The 20,981-nt window shown below is 49.5% G+C and overlaps 1 protein-coding gene across 1 annotated transcript; it reads left to right on the top strand.

The window, feature by feature from the left end:
• Window positions 1–788: 788 nt before the first annotated feature.
• PIPOX (pipecolic acid and sarcosine oxidase) lies at window positions 789–13,004 on the top strand. Its single transcript, XM_083480875.1, has 8 exons — window positions 789–972; window positions 2,309–2,457; window positions 5,519–5,732; window positions 6,692–6,874; window positions 6,983–7,135; window positions 8,903–9,055; window positions 11,217–11,292; window positions 12,526–13,004. Exons 1-8 carry the CDS (start codon window positions 844–846, stop codon window positions 12,654–12,656), a joined length of 1,188 nt encoding a protein of 395 aa, XP_083337001.1. The 5' UTR covers window positions 789–843; the 3' UTR covers window positions 12,657–13,004.
• Window positions 13,005–20,981: the final 7,977 nt, after the last annotated feature.

Here is a 20,981-nt window from a genome sequence, read left to right as displayed (position 1 = left end):
ATCAGCAGATAAGCCACTAAAAGCCGCTAAAAGCCGCTAATAGCGCTAATCCGCTAATCTGTCAATGGGCTTGCTTCGCAAGACGAAAAAACCGCTAGACGAAGAGAATCACAGAACGGATTCTTTTCGTCTTGCGAGGCACCACTGTAAACTGGAGGTTTTTAAACAGAGGCTGGATGGCCAGCTGTTGGGGATTCTTTTAGCTGTGATTCCTGCATTGAGAGGGGGTTGGGATAGATGACCACAGGGGTGCCCTTCCAACAGTACAAGTCCATAATTCTGTATTAGGAATGTGTGTGTGTGTGCGTGTGTGTGTGTGTGTGTGTGTCTGTGACAATGCACAGACCAAACGTAAGACTGGAAAAATAAGAAACCCAAGAGAAACAAACAAACCTGACAGATTTGTCTGCCCCACAAGTAAGGCACAAAGCCGCCAGCCCTGACCGCCTTTGGTTCCCCAGCAATTTATACTCACTGCCTGTGCTCCTGGAGGTTCGGTCTAGCTGTCATGACCAGTTGGCCACTGATAGATTTTGCCCTCCCAAGAATTTGCCTCCTCCTCCTTTTAAAGCCGTCTAAGCTGCCAGTCAGTGTCGACATTACTGAACTAGATAGCCCAATAGTCTGACTCAGCAGAAAGCTTCTTGTGTCTCTGTTTGAACCAGCCCTAAAGTCATAGAATCACAGTACTGTGCCAGCTGGGCCAACAGCCCAACTCCGTGTAAACAGCTTCCTCTCTCGTTACTGAGTGGCATCCAAGTTGGGACTCTGGACTTTGTCTCTGCCCCTTGGCTCAGCTCCCCACAGCAAGGAGCAAAGCCCAGTCGGGGAGAAAGATCGGCCATGGCTACCCCAGAGACAGCTGGGCCCAGCCGCTTCTACGACGCCATCGTGGTGGGAGCAGGGATCCAGGGCACTTTTGCTGCCTACCACTTGGCGAAGAGAGGGCAGAAGACCCTCTTGCTGGAGCAGGTATGCCCCTTTGCAGACACCCACGCACAAACCCCTCCGAAAATGCTGCTACCGTCCCAAAGGCTGGGGGGTGGAGGCATTTTATCCCACATGGGCAGCCCCCCCCCCAATTGCACAATACCAGGCACTCAGGAAGCTGCCCTAAGCCAGTTCAAACCACCAGTCCATTTGCTCAGTATTGTTCACACTGGCCGGCAGCAGCGACTCTTCTTTGATTTATGTCTTAATTTATTTGGTCCTTGTGTATGTTTACCAAGGGAAGGGAGAATCAAGCGGCTTCATTAAGGCTGGGACTGGAGACCGTGTCACGCTCCAGATGGGGTTGGATTCTGGCTCCCATCAGCACCCGCTCCCAGCCAGCATGACCAATGGTCAGGGATGAAGAGGGCTGTGGTCTTACAGCGTCTGAGGATTCTAGGTTCCCTGTCCCACTTGAAAGCAATCTGTCTCTGGGACACCAGGCGCCACCTGTGTGAGTTCCTCTGGCACCAAGGGATGTTCAGCTCCCATGGCCCCCTGGGGGCCAGGGGAACTCATGCTGCGTCCGGCTTCCATGGCTCCCATCATTCCTCCTCCTCAATGCTGGTAGTGTCAAAAAGTGGGGGGGAGATTTTAATAATAATAATAATAATAATAATAATAATAATAATAATAATAATAAAAATTATTTATATCCCGCCCTCCCCAGCCGAAGCCGGGCTCAGAGCGGCTAACAACAATAAAAGTAACACAGCATTCTAAAATCAATTCATTATAAAATCAATTCAGAGTCAAATTGATGGCAACCATTGGGCTAGAGTTCTGTGAGGATTACAGAGAGAGGGGGTCAGGCTGTGCCCTGGCCAAAGACCTGGTGGAACAGCTCCGTCTTGCAGGCCCTGCGGAAAGATGTCAAGTCCCGCAGGGCCCTAGTCTCTTGTGACAGCATTCCACCAGATCAGGGCCAAACTTCCAAGATGTTTTTGTTTGAAGACCGTAAGGTCCTCTGTGGGACATACCAGGAGAGGCGGTCCCGTAGGTATAAGGGTCCTAGGCCGTATAGAGATTTAAAGGTCAAAACCAGCACCTTAAACCTGATCCTGTACTCCACCGGGAGTACAGAGTCCTCTCACTTGCTTACTTGCTGCTTCAATGCATCCCCACACCAATATATGTATATTTTATAACTTTTACATCCCAAAAGTCCTTCAGGCCAGCTTACCTATTAAACTGAGATTACCTCAGCTGTAATGGAATAAAACAGACCCCCTTCTGCTGGAACGCCGGAAGCGGCCATCTAGTGAGTCAGACAATTGGGCTTTCAGGCTGCCTCCTTCTCTTTCTCTTGCCCTACAAGTTCCCCCTGCCCCACACCCGAGGAAGCTCCCATGGACAGAGCCGGATCATCCGCAGCGCCTACCCCCAGGACTATTACACGGCCATGTTGGGAGAGGCCTATCGCCTCTGGGCAGAGCTGGAGGAAGAGGCAGGCACCAAACTCCACAGGTGAGGAGCCGCCGGGAAGAAAGGGGGGGAACAATGGGGGGTGCTCTTGTGAGGAGGGGAAGCGGGGTCCCTCTGTGGTTGTGCTTCAAGAGTATTGGAAATGGTATATAATGTATATGCACATATGTCTTTGTTTGTGTATTCATAGAATTGTGGGGCCTCCAGGGGTCATCCATTCCAACCCCCTGCAATGCAGGAATCATAGCAGAGTGATAAGCTGGTTCAGGCACAGGCAAACCTGGCCCTCCAGATATTTGGGGACTACAACTCCCATCATCCCTGACCACTGGTCCTGTTGGCTATGGATGATAGGAGTTGTAGTCCCAAAACATCTGGAGGGCCGAGTTTGCCTGTGCCTGAGCTGGTTCCTCACAAGCATCGCCGAAGGAGCAAGCAGGGCCTTTCAAGTGTGCATGTAGGTATTCCTGGGCGTAGCTGAATTCCTGGATCCAGCGAGTGTTAACAGCTAATCAAGCCAGGCCAGCTCTCTGTGTTCAGGTGATCACCTGGGTGATGGGACATTAAGAGAACATAGGAGAAGGGGCTCTGTGCCAGACGCCAAATGGATTGGCCTCCCAGTTTGTTAGAAGGACAAAAACCAGAGAGTTGAGTTGGCAGTAAAGCAGCGAGCTGGAAAAACTGGAGAGGCAGAGCATGAGGTTTGATTTGAATCCACGGTCTCGTTCACAGGCGATCAAAGTCCCTGCAGGGGATGTCAGGATCGGGGCAAGATGGCAGGGTGGGAGCAGGAACAGGGGTCCAGAAGCCAGGAGTCAGGAAGCCGAGGGTCAGAGGGTCAGAGAGCTGGGAGTCAAGAAGCCAAGGGTCCGAGGGTCAGGAAGCAAGCAGTCATAAAGCCGAGGGTCCGAGGGTCGAGAAGCAAGGAGTCACGAAGTTAAGGGTCCGAGGACCAAGAAGCAAGGGGTCAAGAAGCCAAACACAGCAAGGCAGGAAACGTGTTGCTGTGGCAAAGAGCCGAAGGGAAATGCTGACCTTATATCCCTTCCCGGCTCTTGCCACCAGGTGCTGAGAGTTACCAATCGGCCTCACCTGTGTGGCCGCGCCTTGCCTCTTCAGAACAAACTTAGGAAGGCCCCAGTCCTGCAAAGTCCTACTGGTCACAGGGCCTGGCTCCTGCACACACTCCTGACCGCTGTGGCTGTGGGAGAAGCGAGACCCTTTTGGGGTGTTCATGCTGTGAACGCCTCCATCGCAGGCTCAGGTTGTGCCAATAAACCATATATCCTAAAGACACCACAGGCTCCGCTGTGCCACATTCCCAAAAGGAATCACAAACCCTGGAACCCCCGAAATCTCACACCGCTCAGAGATTGGATGGCATGCAATATTATACATTATTTTTCAACTGTTTCAACTCTCTATACATACGACATTTTCCTTGTTGATTCCAAATATGCAATTGCTTGATACGCTTTTTTTTATTGCACTGTCAAAGGTCCTTGTTGGAAGTGATTCATCAGCAAAATAGGTCGGAACAGAGGACTCTGCCTTGCTCTTAAGTCCTCATGATAAATGGTCAAAATGGGAACAGAGGAATCGGTTTCCTGGCGAGTCAGACCCCTGAGTCCATCTCACTCAGGACAGTCTACTAACTACACTGACTGGAAGGGGGTTTCTTGCAGGGGGTCTCTCCCCAAGCCCAAGTCCAGAAGTACCACTGCCTTTCATCTTAAAACAATGCTAGGTTCTAGTCCTCATGACTCTCAGTGACTTAACTTGAGAGCTGCCTTATACTGAGACAGCACATTGGTCCTTCTAGTTCAGTATTGTCAGCACTGACTGGCAGCAGCTCTCCAGGAATTCGGGCAGGGGGTCTTCCCTAGATCTATCTGGAGACGCCATGGGGGATTGAAGCAGGGACTTCTGCATGCAAAGCAGATGTTCTGCCACTGAGCTACATTCCCTCTCTCCAAAAGTAGCATATAGATCCCTCTTCCCCCCCTCCTCCTGCCCCCCCCCGACACGCTCCCTGCCCCACTGAGAGCCAAGACAGATTCCCCCTGTAATTTATGTGACTCTATAAAGGAAGCGCCATTAAGGAAATGCACGTCTAAATGATTTTTCATTTCGCCAGGGTCATACGTAATAGACCCATCCATCTTGTTAGCGACAAGCCCAGGGAAGGGCTGCCACCGTCTCCCAGACGCCAGCTCTGTTCGTGAGGACCGGCTGGCAACGCCTCTCTAGGAAGCTGCCTCCACAAGCGGTTTCAGGGCGATGGTTCACCTTGGCCAGTGTTGCCTGTTCTGACCGGCAGCAACTGCGGGGACAGAACCTTTCCCGTTGTGTTTTCATGCAGGAGCAGGGAACCTCTGGGCCCAGGGGGGGCAAATGCTCCCCCCAGACCCCTGTATCCTGACCTCAGGCCACTCCCCAGGCCGCATTGCTCCTCACCAGCCTTGGTGGGGGACCTCAGATGGTCTTCAGCTCTTGATTCTCTGTTGCATCAAGAGAAGTCTAGTGTCCAGATTGAAGGAAGGCAGAGTGCCGCTCTCTTCTGCCTTGGTCAGACCACACCTGGAGTCCTGTGTCCAGTTCTGGGCACCACAATTTAAGGAGGATGTCGACAAGCAGGAGTAGGGTGACCAAGATGATCAAGGGTCTGGAAACCAAGCCTGATGAGGAACAGTTGAAGGACCCGGGTATGTTTAGCCTGGAAAATAGGAAAAGACTGAGAAGGAATGTGAGAGCCATCTTCAAATATCTGAAGGGCTGTTGCATGGGAGATGGAGCAGGTTTCTACAGGGTAAGACCCAAACTGATGGACTCAAATGTCAAGATCCCAACTAAACATTAGAAAGACCTTTCTGATGGTGTTTGGCGGTGGACTCCAGAGCTTGGATGGACACCTGGTCAGGGATTCCTTAGCTGTGATTCCTGCATTGCCGGGGTTGGTCTAGATGGCCCTTGGGGTTCCTTTTCAACTCCCCAATTATATGATCCTAACCCCATAAGCTTCTTCCTCCCACCTGCCGAAAGCCAGGCTCCTCCAAGGTCACTCCAGCAGCCTCAACTGCAAACCCATCCTCTCTCCTTACAGGCAGACACCAATGTTGGTTCTGGGGCGCAAGGACAACCCTGCGTTTCAAAGGTTCTGGGATGCCATGCAGCGCAACCACGTCCCCAGCGAAGCATTAACAGCAGAGAGCTTGGCCCAAAGATTCCCAGGAATCCACCTGCGTGGCGGAGAGGTGGCTGTGTGTGATCACACCGCTGCGATCTTGTTTGCTGACAAGGCGGTAAAAGCTGGCCAGGTAACAAGGGTGTGAAGAGAGAGAGAGAGATTTCATCCCAATTCTTTTTCTTTTCACTCTTGCCTCTCGCATTCTCCCTTTGCTCCCTCATCACCAGAACTCTTGACTGTAAGCTCCTTGCAGGCAGGGGCCTGTCTTCTTTACTTACACCAGAAGTGGAAAACCTTTTCTTTTCTTTCTTTTCTTTTATACATTTTTATTGGTTTTTTAACATATCAATTTCAACATTCATACAACACAACTTCTCATCTTATACAATATTTTAGGACTTCCGTCAACACCTCTGATGATTTTCCATTCTTTCTCACTTATTATTTATTTTTAAATTTCCTATTACCTTTAATTATCCTTAAGGGACGTGGGTGGTGCTGTGGTCTAAACCACAGAGCCTAGGACTTGCTGATCTGAAGGCCGGTGGTACGAACCCTCGCGACGGGGTGAGCTCCCATTGCTCGGTCCCTGCTCCTGCCAACCTAGCAGTTCGAAAGCACCTCAAAGTGCAAGTAGATAAATAGGTACCACTCCGGCAGGAAGATAAACGGCATTTCCGTGTGCTGCTCTGGTTCGCCAGAAGCGGCTTGGTCCTGCTGGCCACATGACCTGGAAGCTGTATGCTGGCTCCCTCGGCCAATAAAGCGAGATGAGCGCCGCAACCCCAGAGTCAGCCATGACTGGACGTAATGGTCAGGGGTTCCTTTACCTTTACCTTAATTATCCTTAACTTTTAATTCTCCTCATTATCTTTTTTTGCAATACTTCAAATAATACACCTTACAAAACTGCTTGCAAGGTGGAAAACCTTTTCTTTTGGGTGGCAGGGGTCAAAGACCACGCAACCTCAGTGGGCAGGGTCAGAGACACAGCTACACACTCTTATTTAATGACGGGAGGGGAGATGGGGCAGAGCCTGACCCAAATATCTCCCCCCAAATCACCACTCTCCCCACTTTCCCCTCCAGGACCAGTTCCAACGCAATGGAGGGACCATCCGTGATGGAGAGAAAGTCCATGGGATCCTTCCCGGGGCCGTGATCACCGTGACCACCAGCCAGGGGCAGTATCGTGCCAAACACCTCGTAGTGACCGCAGGAGCCTGGGCCAACCGCCTCCTGGCCCCGTTGGGGCTGCACCTGCCTCTCCAGGTAAGCGGCAGACCCCTGACATGTCGTCCCCTCCAAAGCTGGCCAGAAAGAAGTCAGATGGCACAGAAGAAGCCCCATTTTTATGTTGTGGTTCCCTCCTCCCTCCAGCCTCTGCGTATCGCTGTCTGCTACTGGAGGGCAAAAGCTGGGAGCCCCCCAAGCCTCCTGGAGAAGCTGCCTTGCTTCCTCGGGATCAACCTGAACGGGGAGAAGCGAGATCTCTATGGGCTGCCGGCTGGCGAGTACCCGGGTCTTGTCAAGGTGAGAGGAAGGGGCTGGGTGGCGGTGGGGAAGGAGGCGAGATCAGGGACACAAAGGCAGTTGACAGAGAATTTCCAATTCTCCACATTTCTGCATCAGTTTGCCATGTATTTGCTTCTAAATTTTGGCGTTTCCGTGCAGATTTCTCTCATGCACATTCTAGCAGGTTATCATCTTATTACTTATTAAATTTATATACCATCCAAAGACATCAGAAGAGTTCACAAAATAGCATGCGTCCCTCAGTTTATGCTCCTTGACTGGAAAACTCATGGGTAGGCAAAATAAGGCCTGGGGGCCGGATCCGGCCCAATCGCCTTCTCAATCTGGCCCGCAGATGGTCTGGAAATCAGTGTGTTTTTACATGAGTAGAATGTGTCCTTTTATTTAAAATGCATCTCTGGGTTATTTGTGGGGCATAGGAATTCGTTCATCCCCCCCCCCAAAAAAATAGTCCGGCCCCCCACAAGGTCTGAGGGACAGTGGACCGGCCCTCTGCTGAAAATGTTTGCTGACCCCTGGGAAAACTGCACAGCAAAACTTAAGCATGGATTTCAAAGGATGGCTGCTGTTGCCATAGAATCCAAGAGCTGTAGTGTTTGAAGAGACCCCCACGGCCATCTAGTCCAACCCCAGGAATCTCAGCTAAACAATGCCTGACAGATGGTGATCTGGCCTCTGTTTAAAACCTTCAAGGAAGGAGAGCCCGCCCTTATCCCAGCTAGTCCATTCCACTGTCAAACAGCTCTTGTCATCACAAAGTTCTTCCTAATTCTAAGGGCTCTAGGGTATTTTTTTCTACATTCAAGCAGTATATAAATTGTATGAAATAAGTTAAATGAATGCCAGAAACTCGTTCCTTGCAATATGAATCCATTGGTATGGGTTCTGGAGCAGCGGAGAGGAAGGTCTGTGCATTGTTCTGGAAAGTGTGAATTAGGAAAGTTCTCCTTTCAATGCGAACTCGGTTGAATTTCTGCCCCAGCTCAGTCTTACCGCTGTGTTGTTGTTGTTGTTTAGTCGTTTAGTCGTGTCCGCCTCTTCGTGACCCCCTGGACCAGAGCACGCCAGGCACTCCTGTCTTCCACTGCCTCCCGCAGTTTGATCAAACTCATGCTGGTAGCTTCCAGAACACTGTCCCACCATCTCGTCTTCTGTCGTCCCCTTCTCCTTGCCCTCCATCTTTCCCAACACCAGGGTCTTTTCCAGGGAGTCTTCTCTTCTCATGAGGTGGCCAAAGTCTTGGAGTCTCAGCTTCAGGTTCTGTCCTTCCAGTGAGCCCTCAGGGCTGATTTCCTTCAGAATGGAGAGGTTTGATCTTCTTGCAGTCCATGGGACTCTCAAGAGTCTCCTCCAGCACCATAATTCAAAAGCATCAATTCTTCGGCGATCAGCCTTCTTTATGGTCCAGCTCTCACTTCCACACATCACTACTGGGAAAACCATAGCTTTAACTATACGGACTTTTGTCGGCAAGGTGATGTCTCTGCTTTTTAAGATGCTGTCTAGGTTTGTCATTGCTTTTCTCCCAAAAAGCAGGCGTCTTTTACCTCTGTCTCTTACCTCTGTAGCTACCTTAAAATGAGAAAGACCATTGGCTGACTCGCCATCTAGCTAAGGGCTGCCCACACTGACTGGCAGCAACTCTCCAGGACTCCAGGCAGGGGTCTTCCTCGGCCCTAACTGGAGGTGCCTGGATTTGAACCTGTCACCTCCTGACTGCTGCCCTGTGGATCTGCAGCCTGGCTCTCCCCCTGCCTTCCACAGGTCTGCTACCATTACGGCACCCCCGTGGACCCTGACCATCCCGACCAGCCGGGCTCTTCTGCTCCTGATCTCCGCATCCTACAGGATTTTGTGAGCAAGTATCTGCCAGGTCTTGAACCCGAGCCAGCCGTTCAGGAGCGTTGCATGTATACGGTAAGCACCATCAAAAGCTCTGCCATCCAGCAACAGCCGATTCAACAACCAAGGAGTTTATTCATTTAATTATAAAAAATATGTGTATGCCCTGCATGATTAAAAAGCAAAACAAAGCAGTTTGCAGAAATGAAAACATAAAACCATGCAAGATCAGGCGTTAAAAGCAGACCTCAATTAACCACTGTGAAAGGATATGTTATTAATTGTCTGCATAGGCCTGGTGGTTTGCAGCAAGCATTTAAAAGTTGGCAAGGAAGGTGCCTGCTGAATTTCCAGTGGCAGAGAGTTCCACAGGACTGGACTGATGCCAATAAAGGCTCAGTTTCTCATTGTGGTCAACCGAGCCTCACCAACTCCATGGATGACCGACGATGTTCCTGTAGGGATCAAATTGGGATAAAAGGGTTCAGGAGGTCCCTGAGGTGTCTTGGACCTAAGTTGTTCAGGGTTTTGTAAATTAATGCAATAACCTCAAAACCTGATTGGTAGTAGATGGGCAGCCAGCGCAGCTGTTTTAGCAAGGGTCCACGTCCTCCTTCTATCAACTCCCCTCCTGGTCATGAATCTTTGAGCTGAATTATTTTCTGAACACGGTGAAGGAGACTGTAGACGTTTCTAGAGAGACGCTTCTCACACCGGCGTGTTAAAAAAAGGAGAGGTGTTGCAATGGAGGGAGGCTTCGCCTGTTAGATTTCTGCCTGTGGTGCCACTGATAAAAACAATCAAGATAAGCGGACATTTCTCTCTCTCTCTCCCATCATTCTCGGATCGCCATATGAAAATTGATTGGCAGGAGGCTCATTCAGGACCAATGATGGAAGCACTTCTTCAAATGATGTATAATTAAACTCACGACTCTCACTTCAGAGTGATTGCCAGAGGCCCAGAGAGCTTTTCAAAATGGAAACAGACAAAAAAAAAAAAAAACCCCACAAAAGCGAGGGCTATCAGGAGCTATTATCCCCCCTTGAGAGATGGAGCCTCCATAGTCAAAGGGCAGTCTACCTTGGAGTGGCGGGCGCTGGGGACAAAGCAATCCATCATGCCTGGGCCATTAAGTGTCCCGGAGGGATCTAGATTAGACAATACCAGCCGCAGAGCAATCCTTATGTTGGCTGGAGTTTTGCCAGGAATAGAAATGGGGGCAATCCAATTAAGTTTGGTAGGGGGTCATTATTCACAGAAGCTGGGAGGCCAGGGAGGGAGAGACTGCAGTGCGAAGCTGAGGATCCAGTCTAAAACTCCAGCTAGACAAAGCAGGCTGGGATGAGGAGGGAACACGAGAGGCAGGGTTGCCAACTTCTCCCTCTGGCTCTGCTCCGAAGCATGTAGCAAGCAGCAGCCTGACGCAGAGGAAATTCAAACAGATGGGAGCTTTTTTCTGGCCCGGAAAGATGTGATGAGCAAAGCTCCCCTCTTCTGTTTCTGCAGTTAAAGGCGGAGGAGCAGAGCCACGTTTCCGCTCCTAAAAGGTTGGCAACCTTATCTGGAGTAGAGGCAGATGGGGAGAAGGACCCGGGGCTGGAAAGAGCAGATGGAGAAGGTTGGAGAGGCAGCATCTTTTGGCAAGGAGGCTCCCCTATGCCTTTGAGACACCCCCCCTCCCAAAAAAAATACCCCTGCCAAAATCTTATGCACTGTGCACATGGTCACCATGTCTGGGACTGATAGCTGCACTTTCCACCAGCTAATTCATCAAATCAAAGAGATTTGAGAGCTCCCAGCAATGGAAGGTTCATGTATGTATAGGTGGCGCTGTGAGTTAAACCACAGAGCCTAGGACTTGTCAATCAGAAGGTCAGCGGTTCGAATCCCCATGACGGGGTGAGCCCCCGTTGCTCGGTCCCTGTTCCTGCCAACCTAGTAGTTCAAAAGCACGTCAAAGTGCAAGTAGATAAATAGGTACCACTCCGGCAGGAAGATAAACGGCATTTCCGTGCGCTGCTCTGGTTCGCCAGAAGCGGCTTAGTCCTGCTGGCCACATGACCCGGAAGCTGTATGCTGGCTCCCTCAGCCAATAAAGCGAGATGAGCGCCGCAACCCCAGAGTCGGTCATGACTGGACCTAATGGTCAGGGGTCCCTTTACCTTATGTATGTATGTATGTCTTAACATAGCTTGATTTTTCTTTTCTTTCTCATCATCAACGCCCTCCTCAGAACACCCCAGATGAGGACTTCGTGTTAGATCGCCACCCACATTTTAGAAATATCGCCATTGGGGCAGGATTTTCAGGTAAGGACGACAAGAAGGTGCCTGCCACAGAGAGATGCTCTGCCTGAAACTCTGGGGAGCTGCTGCCAGTCAGTGTAGACAATACTGAGCTAAATGGACCAACGGTTTGATTCAGTATAAGGCAGCTTTCTAATTTGGGACATTTTAATTTGGAGAAAAAGCAAGTCAGATGCGACAGGATAGAAGAGTTTAGAACTATGCAGGGCCTGAAGAAAGTGGACTGGGAAAAGCTGCTCTCTTTCTCTCATAACACAAGAACTCAGGGACATCTGGTGATGCTGAATGCTGGAAGGTTCAGGACAGAGGAAAGGAAAGGACTTATTTTAAACTATGGAACTCCCTGCCACAGGAGGCAGCGATGACCACCAACCTGGATGGCTTTAAAAGAGGAATGGACACTGAGGTCCAGCTCCGAGGGCCTTCTGGCGGTTCCCTCGCTACGAGAAGCCAAGTGACAGGGAACCAGGCAGAGGGCCTTCTCGGTAGTGGCACCCACCCTGTGGAACGCCCTCCCACCAGATGTCAAAGAGAAAAACAACTACCAAACTTTTAGAAGACATCTGAAGGCAGCCCTGTTTAGGGAAGCTTTTAATGCTTAATATATTACTGTATTTTAATGTTTTGTTGGAAGCCGCCCAGAATGGCTGGGGAAACCCAGCCAGATGGGCGGGCTATAAATAATAAATTATTATTATTATTATTATTTTATTATTATTACGATCTGCCTCCAGAGTCGGAAGCAGCAATTTCCAATTAAAGGCCCTTGGTCGGTCACTGTGAGAACAGAACACTGGACTAGACAGGGCCATGGGCCTGATCCAGTGGCCCCTTTGCATTTATGTCATTTATTTATCAAATTTGCATGCTGCCCTTCCTCCGAAGACCACGGGGCAGTTCTTGTGTCCTTAGAACAAAAATCCAAACGGGGAAGGAACATAGCAGTCTGCTCTATACTGAGCCAGAGCATCAGTCTGCCTAACTCAGTTATCATCCCTACACTGGCTGGCAGCAATGGCTCTCCAGAGTTTCACGCGGGGAGCCTCTCCCAGTCCTGCCTGGAGACATGTCTGGGATTGAACCCGGCACATTCTGCATGCATTCTGCATGGAGCCCCGATTCGCAAGAAGCTGGAAAACAGGGTTCAACGGTTGGTCTATCTTGCTTGGCGTTGTCTACGCCGACTGCAGCAGCTGGTTGTCTGCATCTGTTCTTACTTTCGTCTCTCTTCCACAGGTCACGGGTTCAAGTTTGCTCCTGTTGTTGGGAAGATCCTTTGCGAGCTGAGCTTGGGTGAGGAGCCCTCTTACGACCTGGTCCCGTTTCAGATCAGTCGTTTCTCACCCCAGCTTAAGGCCCCCTTGTAAACCCCCAAATTGACAGGAGGTGGGAAGAAATGGAAGCCCCTTGCTCATCTTCCAACTGAGAAATTAGAAATCTCAGAAACCCTGGCCGGCTGTGTGTATGTGAACAACTCCTAAGAAATAACTTCTTTTTGAATGAGTGAAAGCTTGCTGCTATTTCCCCCTTTTTCTTTAACGCAAGAGAAAATCCACAGCATTAGCAAATAATAACAAGGCTGTTGGGAAGAGTTCAGTATTTTCAGTGTAATAAAGTTTAACTCATTGGCCAGATATATGGAAAGTACTGAAGCTTTTAACTGTACGAGACAGTTTCTGTCCAAATAACATGCTTGCTTTCTGTTGAAAACAAAATTTGTGGTTTCTATTTTTGACTTTCCTTTTTTCACCTACTCCTCAGATGGGGGGGGGGGAATCCCTCACGAAGATACATGTGCTTAGACAGCATTGGAGGAGCAATTTTCAACTCCTCATTTTATTCTTCAGCTACGGTCTTTAGGGAAGAAAGATAACTGTGGGGTTGATGGATATGGGCACTTCAAGACTAACACTATTTTTAGGTGGGATTCAATCACGGAGCTGCAATTCCAGGTAGCGCAGCAAAAGTTGAGGTCGTGGGAACTGTGCTTTGCAACGGGTGCCAAGAACTTCAGCTCCACAAGGGGCAAGCTACAGTTCCTGGGATTCCTGGGGGGAAGTAATGTGCTTTAAATGCAGGGTGCATCCTCTGAACTTACCCACAAACAAGTCAGAATGAATACTCAACCAATGGGTTGATGGAAATGAACAACAGCAGAAGTATCACAAAATGGAAAGATATCTGGGGTGGTCACCAAGACCCACAACCCAACAAGGCTGTCCCACATGGGCAGAGTCTGGGATTTTGTACATGAGCAGATCTATCCTCTTTGTGTTGTGGCATCATAAACACTGATGTGCATGTTTTGACACCAGCTGTCAGTCTGCAAAGAACAAGGACTACAAAGGACCCTGGAGGTTTTCTCTCATGGCACTATTCCTTGTGATTTGGGCCTTGGAATTTGTCTTGTTGTTGTTGAGTCGTTTAGTCATGTCCGCTTCTTCGTGACCCCCTGGACCAGAGCACACCAGGCACTCCTGTCTTCCACTGCCTCCCGCAGTTTGGTCAAACTCATGTTGGCCGCTTCGAGAACACTGTCCCACCATCTCGTCCTCTGTCGTCCCCTGCTACTTGTGCCCTCCATCTTTCCCAACATCAGGGTCTTTTCCAGGGAGTCTTCTCTTCTCATGAGGGGGCCAAAGTCTTGGAGCCTCAGCTTCACGATCTGTCCTTCCAGTGAGCACTCAGGGCTGATTTCCTTTAGAATGGATCGGTTTGATCTTCTTGCAGTCCATGGGACTCTCCAGAGTCTCCTCCAGCACCATAATTCAAAAGCATCAATTCTTCGGCGATCAGCCTTCTTTATGGTCCAGCTCTCACTTCCATACATCACGACTGGGAAAACCATGGCTTTAACTAAACGGACCTTTGTTGGCAAGGTGATGTCTTGCATAGCTGTCAACATTTCCCTTTTCTTGCGAGGAATCCTATTTGGAATAAGGGAATTTCCCTTAAAAAAATGGAAACATTGACAGCTATGCATGAATGTCCATTTTTCATCTTTTGAAAACCAGCCAAGTCACTAGTCCCTGGTTTTTAAAAGATGAAAATTGGACATTGATTGGACAGTGATGTCAAGTCAAAGATGCAGACAGGCTTCTACCCAATTCCTCACGAAGAAGGCCAGGTCCCATTTGCGGGCTTCCTTTGGGGGGGATATCTGGTTGGCCACTGTGAATATGGGATGCTGGACTAGATGAGCCCCCCCACTTTGGCCTGATCCTGCAGGCGCTTCATATGTTCAGCCAAACTCTCCTTATAACAGATGGACTGAGAATAGGGATTGTCCCTCAGCCCCAAAGTCCCTGCCACATTAGTGCCACTCACAGCCGAACAATAAACTCTTAAAAGAGAAGTCATTTCACATTCTGATTCATTTAAAAGAAAAGAAAGAAGATGGAAAGAGATGAAGCCTCGTGGGCTAAGAAGCCGCTCTCCACCCCCCCCCACCCCCCACACTTCGCAGAGTCAAGCGAAATGTTTTAAAGTTAAATGTGCCATTTTATTATCATCAGATAGCTTAGCTTAATAGAGGCGCATTACCAGCACGCAGACATTATGGCCCCGGGCCAGAGAGGGGGAAGCTTCTCCCCTCTCAAGTGCCTTGGCAAAATTGAGTCGGCTGGGGCAGGGGGAGCTGAGAAGTCTTAGGAAAACCGCACAATTGCTGCACATCCTTGCACACCCGCTGCGCAATCCGGTGTGTGCTGCAGTGGCAGGTAAACAGGTTTGTGCAATGTCTAAGGATGACTGTGTGTGCCCTCACATGTACTCTCTGTCTCTCTTACACTTACACACACACACACACACACACACACACCCTCCTTCCAGATTTAGAAGGCAATTGGACCAGATCTGGCCCCCAGGCCTTAGTTTGCCTACCCATAGGTTAGACCAGGGGTAGGCAAACTAAGGCCCGGGGGCCAGATGCGGCCCAATCGCCTTCTAAATCTGGCCCGCGGACGGGAATCAGCGTGTTTTTACATGAGTAGAATGTGTCCTTTTATTTAAAATGCACCTCTGGGTTATTTGTGGGGCAGAGGAATTCGTTCATCCCCCCCCCCCCAGAAGAGGCTACAGAAACCCACCAAACCAGTTCCTTTCTTCAACTAATGGCTTTGGCCAGTAGTTAAGTGCCCTCATCAACATCCCCAAAAAATGAGCGCTGGCCTAGCTTCTAGGCAGGAGAGTAACCAGGAAGTTGTATGTGAGCTACCGTATTTTTCGCTCTATAAGACGCACCAGACCACAAGACGCACCTAGTTTTTGGAGGAGGAAAACAAGAAAAAAAATATTCTGAATCTCAGAAGCCAGAACAGCAAGAGGGATCGCTGTGCAGTGAAATCAGCAATCCCTCTTGCTGTTCTGGCTTCTGGGATAGCTGCGCAGCCTGCATTCACTCCATAAGATGCACACACATTTCCCCTTACTTTTTAGGAGGGAAAAAGTGAGTCTTATAGAGCAAAAAATACGGTAAGCTGCAAGCAAGCTGGAAGCTGGAGACACAGAGACCTGCTTGCTCCGTTCTGGATCCAAAAACTGAATCAAGGAGAAGCAAGATCTCTGGGCGTGCGAATGCTGTGAGCCCCTCCATCTTATGTTCAGCCCATATGCTCAGAGACTTTGCGCCTGTTCATTTTGATGTCCCTTTTATGAAGAGGCACGTAGTAAGACCACTGATCCCCTACTGGTGAGGTTCGCTGACCTCCCGGAAAAGCAAAAATTCGACCTTTTCCTGTTAGGCAAAGATCAGAAGACGACCCGGATAGTTGCCAGATTCTGTGTACAGATCTGTAGGCGCAGACCATCTCCTGACTCAAACTAGTTTGTTAAGAAAATCCCCAAACTCGGTTCCATGGGTGACTCTGGGCCAGCCCCCTGCGGTAGTTTATCTTAAAGTTTTAAGTGTCTATACGCTTATCGCATTTATAAATTTTAAATTTATTGTTGTACATTGTTTTGTTTGTTTTCCTTCTGGGACTGTACCCCCAAGTGTGTTTTATAAGCTGGGCTCCGACCGTAATAAATTATCTATCTATCTATCTATCTATCTATCTATCTATCTATCTGTCTGTCTGTCTGTCTGTCTATCTACTCAGGTTGTATATGTGCATAAATGAAACCATATATCCTAAAGGCACTACAGTCAGAGAATCATACTACTGTAGAATTGGAAGGGACCCCGAGGGTCATCTAGTCCAACCCCCTGCAGTGCAGGAATCTTTCGCCCAATGTGGAGCTCGATTCATGACCCTGAGATTAAGAATGCCATGCTCTGCAGACTGAGCTGACCTTCATTCTAAGGAAAGCAAACCCTGGCTAAGTGCCTGGAACCTCCTGGTCTCCCACCACTCAGAATCATAGAATCATAGAGTTGGAAGAGACCACAAGGGCCATCGAGTCCAACCCCCTGCCAAGCAGGAAACACCATCAGATAACTCCAGACATATGGTTGTCAAGCCTGTGCTTAAAGACCTCCAAAGTAGGAGACTCCACCACACTCCTTGGCAGCAAATTCCACTGTCGAACAGCTCTTACTGTCAGGAAGTTCTTCCTAATGTTTAGGTGGAATCTTCTTTCTTGTAGTTTGGATCCATTGCTCCGTGTCCACTTCTCTGGAGCAGCAGAAAACAACCTTTCTCCCTCCTCTGTGTGACATCCTTTTATATATTTGAAAATGGCTATCATATCACCCCTTAACCTCCTCTTCTCCAGGCTAAACATGCCCAGCTCCCTTAGCCGTTCCTCATAAGGCATCGTTTCCAGGCCTTGGACCATTTTGGTTGCCCTCCTCTGGACACGCTCAGAGATTGGAGTGGGGTGCAATACAATTTATTCACTTTATTTTGGGACAGCCAGCGCAGATCAGCCCCAGAAGAGAGTCCACTGGGCCACCTCAAGGAGTTAAGGGATCCAAGGAGATACAGGATCCCTGGATTCCACCTAAAGCAAAATTTAATGGGGAATCTGGAAGTTGCTATTTGGGTTGGTTGGGGGGACTGTTGACAGGGGAGAATCACCCTCCCCAAAAAACAAGTGTTTTGATGGGTGACGTTAGCACCTCATTCGTCCCCCCCACCCAGCAGAATGTTCTCAAAAGAAACATTTTGCAGCAAAACCTGTTCAGTCCCAAAGATTTTTATTTTTTAAAAAAATAAGAGAGTCCCCAAACCATTAGAGGAGCCTAGTGTGATTTCTCACAGAGGTGGGTAAAGGAAAGGGTTTTGCAGGATGTTAATCTGCTGCCAAATTTTCATGTGTAGCAACAATTAGGGGCAAATGGGGCAGTTGGTTGCTCAGCTAAGGGGACTCCAATATGAGAGAGAGAGAGCGCTTGCAGGATTTTTTTTGGGGGGGGGTGTACCTTTTCTCTAGCACACAGGACCAAACTGATGGCCACAAAGTCTGTTTCTGTTCTTCCATCCCACCCTCAAAGCAAAATGAATAGGTCAGTCGTACACACAAATATCTCCAGGAGGTTTTTTTCCGGAGGTGGGAGGGAGAGTGATCTGTGTCCGAGGGCTGGGGGGGGGCTGGGGGTGAACTTGAATCATTTATAGACCTTAATAAATATGCAGATGAGGAGAAGAGAATCTGAGCCCTCGAGCTGTTCTCATTAATTATTGAAAGTTATGGTAATGCAAAGGAGCCCGCTCATTTGCATAAAATTGTACCCTGCGTCTCGGCAGCGCTGAGCGAAGCGAGGAGAGAGTCCCTCTCTGCCCCCACTCCCCGGAAAACCTTTGCCCTCTTCCAAGGCGAAATGGGACACTTGATGGGACAGAGCCGTTAGCAGGGAGAGAGTAGAGCAAAGGGTTCTCCTTAGGTCCTGAGGCCAAATGCGGCCCTCAAGACTTCTCCATGTGGCCCCCGGATCTCTCCCCGAGCCATGCCCCTCCCTGGCCCTGTTTCAGACCCTCCCCTGGCTGGAATGTGAGCTCTGATAATGCCTCCTGCTTGCCTGAACAGAGGCCAGAGAAGTGTGCAGCTGGAATTGTACAGCTGGAAGGGGTACCTAGGGGTCATTTAGCCCAACCCCCTGCTCCTCCCACTTTTGACTCCAGCTGCACCTGGTATCCTGCCCCCTCAGGAGTTTGCCCAGGAAGGAACGCACCCCTCAGGCAAAAAATGCCCCCCAGTCCTCTTGTGAGAGCCACCAGAGTTCTCTAGTTATCTCCCGCTTGGACTACTGCAATGCGCTCTTTGTGGGGCTACCTTTGAAGGTGACCCGGAAACTACAACTAATCCAGAATGCGGCAGCTAGACTGGTGACTGGGAGCGGCTGCCGAGACCACATAACACCGGTCTTGAAAGACCTACATTGGCTCCCAGTACGTTTCCGAGCACAATTCAAAGTGTTGGTGCTGACCTTGGAAGCCCTAAACGGCCTCGGTCCAGTATACCTTAAGGAGCGTCTCCACCCCCATCATTCTGCCCGGACACTGAGGTCCAGCTCCGAGGGCCTTCTGGCAGTTCCCTCCCTGTGAGAAGGGAGGTTACAGGGAACCAGGCAGAGGGCCTTCTCAGTAGTGGCGCCCTCCCACCAGATGTGAAGGAAATAAGCAGCTATCTTATCTTTAAAAGACATCTGAAGGCAGCCCTGTTTAGGGAAGTTTTTAATATTTAATGCTGTATTGTTTTTAACACTCTATTGGAAGCCGCCCAGAGTGGCTGGAGAATTATTATTATTATTATTATTATTATTATTATTATTATTATTACGCTCACCTTTCACCATTTGGGGAGAGGGTCCCTCAAGCCGTTCCCACCCCCAACACAGCAGATCCCAATTTCACCCTTTTGCAGAAGAGAGAGACATAGATTGTGGTTCAAGGGCCCATAACACCCTAACAGGAACCCTGAATATGCCGCCTGGGGCAGACGGTTCACGTAACCCAATGGCAGAGCCGGTCTCGATGCTTCGACCGGGCTGCATTTGTGCGCTTGCCTTTTTTAAAAAAAGAAAAGAAATCCTCTCCTAGGCTTTTTCTTGGGAGCCGAGGACTGAACATTTTTAAAGAGCTCATTGGTTGGCTGCGGAGCAATCAGCCCGGAGGAAAGGGGCTTTTTATGGTTTGGGTTTTTTTTAAAAAAAATCCCGATCTCAAAACATTGGATTTTTTCAATTAGAAAATCGCTGTGCCAAGGTCTCCGGAGCAACCGCCATTTCTGCCAGCAGCCGGGAGTAATTTGGGGAGATGCCACAAACGTGAGGAGAAAACGGCTCCCTCCCTCCCAAAACCAGTCTAACAGTACCCCCTCCCCTTCTCAACACATTATGATTTTTTTCTTTTTTTAAAGCGCAAATGGCATCGGATTTCTTTTTTAAAAGAACACACAGCCTTAGAAACACAAGGGCTGCTTCCAGGTTGCCACCAGGCCAGGTTCGAAATCCTGGCGTTCATTCACAAAGCCCTAAACAACTCTCCTTCGCTGGAGGTTTTTAAGCAGAGCTTGGGTGGCCACCTGCCAGGGATTCTTCAGCTGTGATTCCTGCATTGCTGGGGGCTGGACTGGATGACCCCCCAGGGTCCCTTGCAACTCTACATTTCTATTATTCTAACCTGGGCCCAAAGTACCAAGAGGACCTCCTGATCCCTTATTCTCCACCTTGATCGCTAAGATCCTCTGATGGGGCACTTCCGGAGATTCCTCACACAGCCCCGCAAGCCTTTAGTGTGGCAGGCCCTGCCCTGTGGAACTCCCTGCCACTGGAAGTTTGGCAGAAATCATCGCAGCCTCTTTTTAGGCATCCCCTTTTAAAAACTGTGCCATTTAGACAGGCCTTTGAAATGTGATTTTCTTTCAACCAAACAGTATTTGTGGATTTATTTATGTTTAAGCGATGCTTTTTTTCTGAATCATCAAGGTAACTTTGGGCCTTGATGTCTGCTTTCAAACCAAAGTGCGTTTTAAAAAATATTTAAATAAAGATCTACTCCTCGAAGTTTAATGGACCCAAGCAAGGTGAGCCACTTTGAGTGAAGGCAGCAAACAGGTGTTTTGCAAAGAAACAGGTATATCAGGCAGGTAAACACCCACCAAGCGATGGGCTGGGCCACGGCGCCCCCTGCTGGTTATAGGCTCTGTGGCAAAAACTCTCGTGTTGCGGCTGGGCCAATGCGAAAAACTGGCTTTTGTGTATTTGCTGCGGAACAGGGTTGAGGGAGCCGGCCCTATGTGGCCCTTCAGCTGCTGCCTGAACTCTCAACAGATCTGGTAGCCAGCATGCCTAGTGGTCAGGGAGGACAGGTCTTGCAGTCCTACAGGCAAGCAAGCGGTGCCTCTTCCCTCCGACAGAGAGGGAGAAACTTCTCCAGCCCCCATTAAAACATGCTAATAAAAGGCTGATGAATTCCAGCTCCGAGAGAAGCTTTGAATCGGAAGGTGAAAAGGCCTCCACTTGGAAATCAGTGCTCCTGGCCTGAAGTGGCGTCACGAGTGGGCATAACGGGCTGGGCTTGCAAATCAAGTCCTGCGGCGGTTTGCAGCCACCAGCTCCCTCCCCCTGCACAGACCCTCCCCTAGCCCCAGGGGTAGGGAACATTTTCCAGCCCGAGGGCCGCAGTTACTGAAGAGCAGCTTCTGGGGGCCACATCCCAGCAGTGGGCAGAGCAACAGATGTGATTCTGAGCCTCCGTGGGCTGAGCTATTTCCCAAGCACCCGGAAGCCAGAGATTTCAACATACACA

Source organism: Podarcis liolepis, assembly GCF_965112155.1.
Source record: "Podarcis liolepis genome assembly, chromosome: 16".
Taxonomy (NCBI): Eukaryota; Metazoa; Chordata; class Lepidosauria; order Squamata; family Lacertidae; genus Podarcis; species Podarcis liolepis.
This window is presented reverse-complemented; position numbering and strand designations above follow the sequence as displayed.

Coding starts and splice junctions, on each gene's coding strand:
- PIPOX (XM_083480875.1), top strand. CDS start 844: ATGGCTACCCCAGAGACAGCTGGGCCCAGCCGCTTCTACGACGCCATC. Junction 5,733..6,691: donor AGGCGGTAAAAGCTGGCCAG/GTAACAAGGGTG, acceptor TTTCCCCTCCAG/GACCAGTTCCAACGCAATGG. Junction 11,293..12,525: donor CATTGGGGCAGGATTTTCAG/GTAAGGACGACA, acceptor TCTCTTCCACAG/GTCACGGGTTCAAGTTTGCT.